The sequence below is a fragment of the Heliangelus exortis genome, chromosome Z (assembly GCF_036169615.1).
Source record: "Heliangelus exortis chromosome Z, bHelExo1.hap1, whole genome shotgun sequence".
Lineage (NCBI taxonomy): Eukaryota > Metazoa > Chordata > Aves > Apodiformes > Trochilidae > Heliangelus > Heliangelus exortis.
In genome coordinates, this window is record NC_092454.1 from 54,436,358 (window position 1) to 54,448,989 (window position 12,632).

Genomic DNA, 12,632 nt, shown 5'->3' on the forward strand with positions numbered 1-12,632 from the left:
TTTTGTCTACATGTTTACAGTGACAAATTGCTCTGGAAATAAAGCATTCTATGAAACCCAGATTCTCTGCAACACTAATTAGAAAATTCCTAGTCTCTGAGCTGTCCCCTAAAAAATGTAATGATGTGTTTTTCATACGATGGTGTTACAAATGTGCCTTTACTTTAGAGCCACGTTTTTAAAGTGTCTTTTTCATGTTTTAACATTTTGCCACCCAAAACAAAAATTTTCAGTCTCTCTCTGCTCACTGATGTTCATACACATTTCAATTACTCCATTTCACTACCCACTAGAGGCCACTGTAGTGTTGCTGCTTTCTATGCATTACCAAAAAGGAAACAGGCTGTGGCCAGTAATATAATAATATTCCTTTGTTTTTCAGCGGGTTTTACCACCTCTCCCAAAACTTCCTATGCTTCAGAACCCTTAGTAGAAATGGTCAGAAAAGAGGATATCAGCTGGAGAAGGATTATGTGGCAGAGATACACAGTGTGGTGTAGCACTGAAGTTACACAGGACCTGTGAATTTAACTGGAGTTAAATCAGGAATGTCATGGGAAGCTGACTGAGACACTGAGGGCAAGAGCCACATACATGTGCAGGTGACTGACTAAACACAGTAAGAAGGATCATGCAATCTTGTAGCCTGGTATAGAGTGAGGATGCTAAAGAAGCTAGCTAGGGGATTGTGCTGCATCCAGTAATATGACCAAGTAAGAGGAAAGAGACTGCTAGATTACTCAGAATTAATACATGAATCCAACTTATGATCATCAGTTAAGAGTAAGCCAAAATTAAGAAGAGAACTGAAAAGAGAGAGTTATCAGGGTAAATGAGTGCCGTCACCTTTTCCATACACATCTCTCCACACCCTGGAAAGAATAATGGTATTTGTAAGCAAAATGTCTTGACTGTCCTCTGCTTCTGAAGCATCTCTACTCAGCTGCTCCCAATTAATAGGAAAAACTTTGCTGTAAACAGCACAGTTAATGCGGTACAACTCCACCCACCTATTCAAACTTGTTTAATAAGATTTCCTGAAAAATTCAAGAAAATGTTTACTGCATGTTTTAGGACTTCATACAGAAGTGTATGTAAACTCAAAGTACACAATATACCTTGTAGCCATCTAAAAACATAAGGTAATAGGCTTGTCTAGCTTCCCCTATCCATCATTTTGGTTTTTTCTCATTAAGCATTCTGCTGCTACAGAAGTTTGGAGCTCCAAAATGCTCAGTTGTATAAGTAAGTTGCTTGATATCTTTCCATGCTATTTAGTACTCTCTGATGATACCAGTAGGTTGTTAGCAATTTTTAAAGCCAGTTTCCTTATTGTGTATTGCTATTTATTGCCTTTACTTACAAGCTCACAGTCAGACAAATTCCTCAGATACTTTTCAGGAATAGATTTCTTCAGGAGCTAACTGCAGGTGAGCATACAGGTCTGCCTTCACAATTTCACAACTATGGGACTAGTTTTCTGCTCCAACCCCACAATTCTGATAATAATTATAGTATTGTTGCCTATTTTCACAAGCACCTTTAATGGATGATGATATGCAAACACTTTACAAGTTAATCAGTTTTAAAAAGGGAAATCAAAAGAGAGCCTGCAAATCCAACAAATTGCATTAGGCCTCTAGAGTAGAAGGAAAGGTCTGTTTAAGGGCTTCCCACAGTGAAAAAACAACTAGGATTTACTTCATTGCTCTTTTTCTGATTTATATTGCATATTTGGAACGAAGACTTGAAGAAGTACTAGTATTTGTTCAAACAAACAATGTAATTTAAGATCAAAATAACTTATTCTGCAATTAAGAGGTCAGTCTGGATTTTAAATGGTATAATAAACTGGACAACAGGACAACTTTCATAGTTCTTTGTCGAGTCTTACAAGAAGTAGTTGTTATTCCCTGTTAATCCTCTTTATACCTATACATTTTCATGCGCACAGCTTTGGTACAATGTATTGCGAAATACTTGTCGATCTGCTAGTTTTGTATCATTAAAACCTTCACTTTCTAACTTCTTTTCTTGTGAAATGCAAAGAAGTGGTGTTGCCATGGAAACATAAGGGTTAGGGAAAGGGTGAAACTATCATAAAATCTGCATGCATAAATAAAATGAATTATGCTTTTTTTTTTTTCCTTCCATGATTTGCATAATTTTGCCAGTTAGTTGATGATGTTAACAGTTCAAAACATTTGCTTTATCTGAAATCCTTCTTCTACAGTTACTAATATTGCAGAAGCTTGTTTTAGGGCCATGAAACAATGTCAAAATCCAGATGCTGTATTCAGAAGGCTGCTTTTCTTTTTTAAACCATTGTTTTGTTTGCTTGCTTTTTAAGAGTCAAACTTATGTATGATACAGTGTGTATCATGTAATGCAGCTGGACTTTTTTTCTTCCTCCAGTACTGACAGACGCAAGGAAGTATGTTTCTATAATTTTCTAACTATTCAAAAGCCACTTCTACTTCAGAAAGGATGAACCTTTAAACACTCAAAATAAAATACAGAGGGGAAAAAAAAAAACAACCCAAGCCAAAGAGTTTGTGGAACTAACACAGCTGGCATTAATCCAGTCAGGAAGTAATTTTTTGCTATGCACCCCAGACAAGCTTTGACACTACCTCAAGTACTTTGCTGTTGTTTGCCTGTTCTGACACTCAGCTTGACCTGCAGACACCTGTGATCAAGTGATCAAGTGATCAAGTTTAGAGATGTTCTAGCAGCAGAGTCAAAGAATTTCCACAGCTCCCACTTCCATCAATAATTAACTTGGAGTCTCAAAGAAAAAGCTTGGGAAAATGACAGCAGAATTTCCAAAGGCTGTCAAGGAAAGGAAAGAGTAATAAGCAGTGGCCAAAATAATTCTGTAATTGAAGATTTTTTGCCTTTAAAAATGTGTAAGTTATAAAATAAAAAGTTATATTATCCATAGTAACATTAATTTTAAGTAATAATAACTCACAATACTATAAACAGAGTGTAGAACATACGTAGCATACAACACATAATTAATAATTATAGGTAATATGTTCGCAGATTTACAATTATTGCTCTTTCTCTATCTTGTGCACAGTTTGCATTTAGAAATGCACATCTGCAGAATTTAAGTGATGACAACAGACCAGATCAATTTGCCTGCACTGATAAAATATCAGAAAAGCATTGTTCTATTTATAAAAGCTTTATGGAGTGTGAGGCATATTTTATTAATATTTTATTTTTAAAATATGAATAAACTAAGAAAGGAAATGCTGATGTACTGATGTATCACAAGTTATTTAAAGAAATGAAAGAACAAAATGTAATTTCAAATAAAATGTTCCTTCTTCCATTTAAAAAATCAGCCTCTTTGTGCAAGAAAGAGAAAACTGGGCAGAGGCCTGTTCTACTGTGCCTCATGAAATATTTTGAGTAAGATGATTTATGAAAACTAAAGAAGTATCAAAAGCCATTTATATGTGCTTTGCTGAAACAGCAAAATGAATTACATAATCTACCACTTAAGCTTAGAGAGGTCTTTTTACATACTTGACTTTGATGAAAGTACACTTGGATGTGAAATTATGTGAAATGTTTGGATTAGATGACACACCAATTCTTCAAATATGCACATAGAGCTACTTTCCTAGGCACTTTATTTTCGTGTCTCCTACATATTGCTTGTTCCAAGTCACTTGGAGTAAGTCACTGAGTCCAAGAAACAGAAAAACTTCCTGAAATCTGGTGAAGCTTCACTCCTCCAAAGACAGGCTGCAGGTGCAGCTCTGGAAAGACTCTGGATCTGAACTCCAGTTAGAATCATAGAATATCTCAAGTTGGAATGGGCCCATAAAGACCACTGAGTCCACCTCCCTGCTCCTCACAAAGCTATGCAAAACTAAACCATATGACTAAAAGCATCTCCTGGACAGTCCCTGAACTCTGACAGGCTTAGTGCCATGACAGCTTTCCTGGGGAGCCTGTTTCAGTGATCCACCACCAAGTTATGCAAGTGAAGGACCTTTTCCTCATGTCCAATCTGAACTTACCCCTGACACAGCTTCAATCTGATCTCTCATGTCCTATCACTCGTCACAAGAGAACATCTCCTTCTCCGCTGCCCCCCTTGAGGATGTGAACTGCCACGAGGTCACCTCTCAGCCTTCTCCAAGCTGAACAAAACAAGTAACTTGTAAGTCTTGCCTTCAAGACCTTTCACCATCTGGGTTGCCCTCCTCTGGACAAACTAATAGTTTGATGTCCTTCTTGTGTTACAGTGAACGAACATGTGGGGCCACACCAGGTCAATGCAGAGTGAGACAATCACTTCCCTTGACCAGCTAGCTGGTCTGTGCTTGATACATCCCAGGATACAGCAGACCCTTGTGGCTGCCAGGGCACAATGTTGACTCATATCAAACTTGCCATCAAGCCAACCCCCCAGATCTCTTCATGTGGGGCTGCTCTGCAGCCTCTTGTCCCTGAGTTTGTATGCATACCCAGGATTACCCCATCCCAAGTGGAGAATCAAGCACCTGTTCTTGGTAAACTGTTGGAAACTCTTCAGTCTGTCCAGATCTCTCTGTAAGGCCACTTTACCCTCAAGGGAATCTACAGATCCTCCTAGTTTAGTATCATCAGCAAATGTCCTTAATATACATCCAGATAACTTACAGAAACATTTAAGAGCACTAGCTCTAAAATTCAACCCTGAGCAACCAAACTGTTGACTGGCTGCCTGCCTGATGTAAACCCAGTAACCATAGCTCTTTGAGACCAGTTCACTAGTGAATTGCTTACTCAAAGTACTATGGACCTGTTCAGCTGTATTCTGGGCATTTACAGAAGGACACTGTAAGAGACAGTACCAAAAGCTTTGCTAAAATCCAAAAATAGCCTGTATCTACTGCCTTCCATTGGTCAGCTAGACAGGTGACCTTGTCATGAAAGGGTATTTCCCTTGTGAATAGGTGCCAGCTATGACCAATGACTGCATTGTTACCTGGATGTTTTTCAGTAATTCACAGAATAAGCTTCTCCATAATTTTGCCAGGCACTGAAGTAAGGCAGGCCTGTGATTACCACAGTCTTACTTTTTTCTCTTCTTGCGAACTGGGATGTTTTCAGACCCTCATGACCACTGAAAGAAGATGAAGTCCCACTTTCAAAGTGTCTCAAAGTTTTCTAGATGCTTTCTGACTATTTTTTTAAGCACCTGAAATCCTCTCCATTTGGTTCTGGATATCTTGGATTTATTTCAAAGCAGCTTGGAAGACAGTATTAAAACCACACAGAACTGCACCAGCACCTGAACAGTAAGCTTATGGATTCATTGAGAATCTGTTACAGAAGAACAGACCATTTCTGAGAAAGGGTACAAACACTGAACCAGTTCAATACCTACTCATCAAATGCCAAATACTGTAGCTGCTTGAGATCTGGCTATGTATCAACAAAAGGATTTTCAACAGAAGGAGGGAGTATGATAGGTTTTCTCTTTTACCATAGTAAAATAGAAATTTTAATTTTAAAATTAAAATTGAAATTTTACCACATAATAAAGTGATGCTGCAAGTTGGGTTACATACACGACAACATTAGAAAAACCCACTAAAAGATTGTATTAAATGTTATTATGTTAAAAAAATGCAAAAGTAAAGTATTTCAAAATCCTGGTAAATGGGTGCTTGGCAGCATCAACTGAAAGATGATTTAGCATAAGGATTCTTTCAATGTCCTCTTCAAAAGTCCTCTTTGCAATGTTAGAGATAGCAGTCTACACAGAGACAACAGGATGTATGACTGTATGGATGCAGCACTGGTTAAAGTGATAGAAGGGGACAGGGTCCCTGTAAGCTCACTGACATCTTTTGTTCCATTGAAACACTAAGTGAAATTAATCTAGAGCTCGAGGTGTAATTTAATTTCCCTTGTTTGGGTGCATAAAATAGGAATACCAGTGGTTTCACACTTTCTTTAGTAGCATGGCCCTGCAGTAAATCTCCAGCTATGAAGACTGATAGTTAATTTTCACTGTGTTCTTAATCTACTACTGAACAGTACTTCCATAAAATAAACTGCAGTATACTTACTAACTTGTAAAAACATATTAGCACAAATATCTTCATTAGCCTATTCATTACACTACATCCAGCAAGAGAATATTCCACTATGCATTTCCTTCTATTTCCCTTTCCCTTTTAAAAAAAAACAACAAAAAACCCAGATGAAACACACACATAGAAAAAGTTCACGGAGTTTTACAATTTCAAGGTACGACCTTTAAATAAATTCTGTAGTATTTGGTTACTCACATAAAAGCACTCTAGTGCACTTCAGGAGCCACAGGGTAGGAAAGGTAAAGGAAAGGGAACCCAGTATCAAAAATATCTAGAAGTTTCAGTCTTCTAGATTTAAAGAAAAGTGGGACATTCAACCAGAGTTCCTTGACATAAAGCAAGCTTTTACTGATTTTCTTTTCTACCAACAAATTAGAAATTTTTCAATGTAAATCAGCAAAACCTATGCTCCTTATATTCTTCACTTTCAACAAAGTGTTTCCAAAGTGAGAAAAAACACTTTTGTAAACTTTTGTAAAATACTGAAAGACTGAACTTATACACACTCCAGCATACCTCCTGAATGGCTGTCATGACAACATGCTGAACTGATTCTTCCATCATCATTATGGTCTGGATGTACTCTGAAAATAGAGCGTTCTGAGATGTTACTGTTGAAACTCAAGTCACACAGAACATGAGGTCAGAAGCTGCGTTCTTCCTACAAAATTACTAGAGCTAAATAATCAGTAAAGTTCCAACTCAATAAACTCAGCAAGATTTTATCAGAGACTATTCAAATATAAATTCAGTCTCATTGGAAACCTGTAACAATAAAAAAAGTACAAGACTGTAATCCCCCTTTTTTTTGTTGTTCTGGCATCTCACACTTCTGAAGTTACCACTTATACTCCTTTTCTCATTTGGTTCCCAAACTATTCACACTGTACAAGCACATGATTATTAATAACAACAACAACAACAACAACAACAACAACAACAACAGTAATAATAATAATAATAATAATAATAATAATAATAATAATAATAATAATAATAATAATGTTCTGCCTTCCTACAGCATCCTCATTTCAAGGCATTTTCATATCTGTTCTTAGCTTCTGTTCTGTGCAAATATAAGCTACATAACAGGTAACTTGTAAGATGATACAGAGGCTAGGATGACAAATTTTGACACTTAGACTGAGTTAGTGGTTTACGACATCATATGGTTTCCATTTAGATATGATCAGTTTTACACAAGACCTGTATTTGCTTAAGGATTTGCCCAAGAGGAAGATGCTGGGAATCAATCACCTCCAAGTGGTTAATTATCTCATACCAAGTCTCATTCTAAGTACATAAAACTAGACTGTTCTGGTATTTCAGACATGTACACTTTTAATATTCAGACTGAAAGATTATGACAGGAAATAAGATATACTTCCCACTTGCCAAATAGTCATCAAAAGGAGGTAATTTTATGTAAAGCAGAGAAGTTAGGAGGCCTAATAAAACCAAGTTTTTAATGTACTTATGGAAGAAAAATAATTCTATTTATTTTTTTATAATTTTTTTTTAATTAATTAATTAATAGGCTTACCAAACTCTTTCCTGCTGAAGGGAAGAATAAATGTAATTTCAGAATGAGAAATTCAAGTAATTTAGACGCCCAAGAAAATCAGAAAAGGGAAACTAGCTAGAAAAACTAGAATGCACCACTCAAGAGGAAGACAAAAGGTCTGAAATCCTGGCTGCCATTTTGTCAGAAAGGGAACTGAAATTAGTTAAATTGTGAAGACAGCAATTTGATGCAACTTTAATATAAATACAGTAAATACAATTTTATTTACTCACATGTTTTTGTGAAACACATTCCTATGCTTTCTATTTCAGGTGTTAAGAAAACATGTCTGTAGCTGCTTTGTTACCTTAACTCAGCTTGAATGAAGTGTAGTTTAAGGTAACAATATGACACCCTGCATTCAAGGCAGGGTAAGAAGCACAAGATTTGGGATACTTTAGCAAGTGTTTCTACTCATCACCTACTCCGTAACATTTGCATGAAAAATAAATGGGTCTCCATTTTACTTGTGTAGATCAGATAAATGATGCCATGGGAGTCAGGAGAGGCAGAAATCTTTCAGTGACTGCTGAAATGGGATTTAACTGTCTTACAGATGCCTCAAGAGACATTTGGATGCCCTTAAGGTATCTGATTATCTTAAGGTAACTGGAAGTACATGGTTGCCAACACTGCTTTCTCCTATTTGCCAGCCCTATGCAAAAGTGTCAGAAACTACAATATCCCAAATCACACCAGACATATCTTCATCCGAACACCCAAACTGATTGATGGCTTTCAGCCATGTAGTAAGTTGCTGTCTGAAATGCATTCCTAAAACCAAAAGTCACAAAAAGTATTTCAACAATCACGTTTTTGGCTCTTAACTATCAGGATCTACTTCATCAATGGTTAAAGGGTGTGCCCAAGAATTTTCCTTTGCAGTGTGCCTCTTCAGCTCAGCAAACAAAAATTTATAATATTTATGTTGGAAGCAAAACCAGGTCCACACTGTGAGACTTCATAACTAGTGAGGCTTATAACAAAACAACAGTTATCTGTAGGACAAAACAATGTCACCACTGAAAAAAATTACACTAGTCTCTGTTAGCAACTTGAGAAATGTAATTTTTCCTGCAAGTAGTTCTATGACAAGCTGCATTTTAATTCACCGCCTGCAAGAAAACATCCTTTCAAAATTTAATACCTTGCTTCTGTTCACAGTTCACAGCACATCCCAAAATAAGCTGAAGCATTCTCCCAAGCTCTGCGGCATCAGCATGCTCTCCGATCAGGTTAACATCAGGAAGGGTGAAGTCATTAATCTGTTGTCCTAGAATCTGCATAAAGACCCAGTACATACATCTCTGTATCAGTACACATGTACATATATATCTGTATCAGTACACATGTACATACACACACATCTCAATGATTCAGAATCACCATGAGCAATTCATTAGTACTTTAACATTGTTTTAAATCCAACATTAAAAAAACCTAAATTCTTGAACACATAACATCCAAATACTAAACCATACTGATTGACACAACTAATATTTGGAAGAAGACAAAACTGGCTGTATCAACTAATAACAAACTGCCAGTTTCAAACATAGTAAGATTTCTGTTATTCAGATAAGAAAGGTTAAAAAGAAAGGCTTCCAAAGTGACCAACAGCACACAGATAAATTCAAATCATTCAATTAAAAAATCTGGTGGTCTAAAACCACATTATTCAGCATAAAATAGTATACACAGATCTCACATTTCTTTCCACTAGAAAGACAGAAATTGAAATATTTCACTTATCGAATCCATGTACCTAGCACTGATGTATGACAAATATAACACAGTAAAAAATTCAATCACTACACCTCACCCTTTTAGAAAATTTAGGGATATTTAACAAGTCTCAGAGCTAAGAAAGCTAGTTTCATGGAACACAATTTGAGGTAGTAGTACAATAATTAAACAGCCCACATGTGGGAAAAAAAAAGTCACAACCCAAACCAAAAAACCCATGTGACTTGCAATTAATGTAATCTGATTTATAATTAAGAAAGATTTACATTAATGATTGTCAGTAGAAGGAATTAAACACTTCTGCCAAATTGTTCACAAAGAGCTTTCAGGGGGCTGAAAATATGAACATGAAATATGGAATTAAATACATCTCTGACACATTAATTGCCGTTAAAAAGAAACTGTCACTTCTTAAGCAGGGTGCAATAAAGAAACAATGACTATGGAGGGAATCAGTCATTTGTTTGCTGGATGCCCTTTTTCATGTTAATAATCTAGAAAAACAAAATATCAGGTAAGAGTGCTTATAAAGAGAATTTAATAGATGTATATAAAGAATACATGGAAATCAATCTGTTCAAAGTTTTACAGGGTAGAATTTTGTTGAATTCTTCTGGTAGAGCTTGTTCTTGTTTTGTATGGTGGAATTTTATTTTCTTTCAAACAATTCTTTCTTAAAGAATGAGAACCAAAACTAGGAAAAAAATTTCTTAAGTTTAAAGGACCTGGATTCTTTCTTACTGGAAAATACTTCCCTTAGGGCATTATAGTGAAAAAATAAGAATTTTGTGAATGCATCAAGCACAGTGGAAAGTATTACCACAGTATAAAGACAGTGATAATACAGTAAACCAAGGTATTATTTGAATTACACAAATCTGGTATGTCTATATATATTGATTTGTAGTTCCTGAGTTTCTGTCAAATTCAATGCCAGACTGAAGTTAATACTACTATGACTGCTTCATAGTTTTTGGTAACTTAATTACTGTTTAAGAAAGCTGGAGGGGAAGAGCCACATCAGCAGGCCCTATGAAGAGGACAAGGATGCAGAAGTGTAAGTAGAGGATTTTGAAATAAACATAAGATACAATTTTGATTCAAACAAACAAACAAACAAAAACAACAAAAAAATTCCAAAACTGAATGAAAAAGAGCATTTTTTTTCTTTAAAAAAGAATAAATATGTCTTTACCAAAAAATCTCAAAGTTTCAGTTCCAGAGCAGCAGATCTCTGCAGCAATATTACTGGATCATAACAAAGCATGCAAGCTATAGATAGGTAACTATGGCTTCTTGTTCCATAGTATAATTCACAAAGACAACAATGCAGGATAGCTGTGGAAAGCCTGTCCTCATAAATGAAATACAAATTTTTAATTTTTGAAGATAAACAAAATTAGCATATACATTTTGGCTGCATCAGGTAAAATCCACATAAATTTATATCTACATTTTTGTAAAAGATGAGGACAAGGAGAGGGAGTCAGGCTGAAGAAAATATAATTTATTAAATAATTTAATTTAAATTTATTTAATGAATAATTTATTAGATGATTAAAATATGTAATTTTAAATACCACTTCCTTCTAGCTCAAGTTAGACGCATTCCTCTGAGTAAGATGTATTCCTCAGGTAGAGGTGGTAAGAGATCTGTGTGGAGCTTCCGAAGAGAGTCTCATGAAAGAAAGAAAATTATAGCTCATGGAAGAAGGGACTTGTCACTTGGGAGAACTCTTGGCATGTTTGACTAATCTGATAGCCTTCTGTGATATTGTGACTGAATGGGTAGATGCAGGAAGACCAGTGGATATATTCTACCTTGGCCTCAGCAAGGCTTTTGACACACAGTCTCCCATAACATCCTGTTGAGTAAATTCAAGAAATGTGGGATAGAATGGACAGTGAGGTGGATTAAGAAGTGGCTACACAATAGAGCCCAAAGAGTGGTGATCAATGGTGCAGAGTCCAGCTGGAGACCTGTGACTAGTGGAGTCCCCGAGGGACCAGTGCTGGCTCCAGTCCTGTTCAACATCTTTATCAATGACCTGATGATGGGACAGAGTGTCTTCTCAGCAACTTTTACTGGATATGAACTTATGAGTCTTACTTCTTCTTTCTGAAAAAGTGTTATTTTTAAAGACTTAAAAGTTTATTAAGAAATATCTATCTTGCTGTCAAAAGTATTTATGAGAAGGTTATATTTTGAAACAAGCTATGTCCACAACATATGCACTTCAGAATGTGTTGTAGCCTGCACAGATTAACTTGTTTCAAAACACTACTGAAACTAAAAAGCATATTTCAGCAGAAGACTCACCACTGGAAAAATCCCAACCAACCAAAAAAACAAATGTTTTGTATCTCCCCTGGAGTGGTTTATTCCTGAGTTTGCTCAATACTCTAAGAGTGAACTATAACACCAGACTCCATATCCCAGGAGTAAAATACTTCATTAAAAAATTTAATGTAGGGAGAGGCTAAGAATGCTCTTTCATTTCTCTCTTCCAGAAATAAAAATAAGGAAAGAAGACAGAAAGAGGTAGTCTTTAGCTGGAGCAGGAGGGGAAGAGAGGGGCGGTGGAAATCAAAGACAAATATATCATCAGAATATAGTCAGGAAAGATATCCACAGTTTGTGGATATCAGATGATGACAGATTTGGCACATCAGACTCCCCTGGAAGCTCTGATTATTCAATAAAGCAGGTGTGAAGTTTTAGAGCAGGCTAACACCTGAGAATAGGCCATGAAGCATTCTGTCTGCCAATTACTGTTTAAGAAAAATTCAAAACTTAATCAGTAGAATATAATTTACAAGTTAACTAAAATATGTAACAAAAGAGGAAAGGAGATGAAGTTTATGTAAAATGGTCCTTACCTCATGGTTGTAATCCAATATTCCCTTTAAAATTTTCTTCAAGTTGCTAACCTATTTAACAAGAAGAAAGAAACACAATAAATGTAGATAATAGATTGTAGAGAAAGATCATAAAACAGACAATCACAGAAGAATCACACAAAAAATTTATAAAATTACACCTATTTGCACAATAAGACTTTCTGCTTGAGCAGTTTAATTTAGAATCACGAACGTTAAACAACAGTGCCTTATGATTGGACTTCCAGACCTGATCACACATTTCTACTTATTGACAGAATTCATTTAAATTATTTAAAAACATGACATCTTATTGGATAGCGTTCAGATCA

The 12,632-nt window shown here is 35.9% G+C and overlaps 1 protein-coding gene across 5 annotated transcripts in view; it reads right to left on the minus strand.

Annotated features, from left to right (window-relative positions):
• HOOK3 (hook microtubule tethering protein 3) overlaps positions 1–12,632 on the minus strand; it is a 95,521-nt gene that overhangs the window by 40,388 nt on the left and 42,501 nt on the right. For all 5 annotated transcript variants that reach the window (XM_071730296.1, XM_071730295.1, XM_071730297.1 and 2 more), the window contains exons 4-6: positions 12,301–12,351; positions 8,822–8,954; positions 6,627–6,694 (exon numbers count right to left, since the gene is read on the minus strand). In XM_071730296.1, coding sequence (XP_071586397.1) covers positions 6,627–6,694; positions 8,822–8,954; positions 12,301–12,351 — 252 coding nt within the window. The remainder of the gene's footprint in view (positions 1–6,626; positions 6,695–8,821; positions 8,955–12,300; positions 12,352–12,632) is intronic.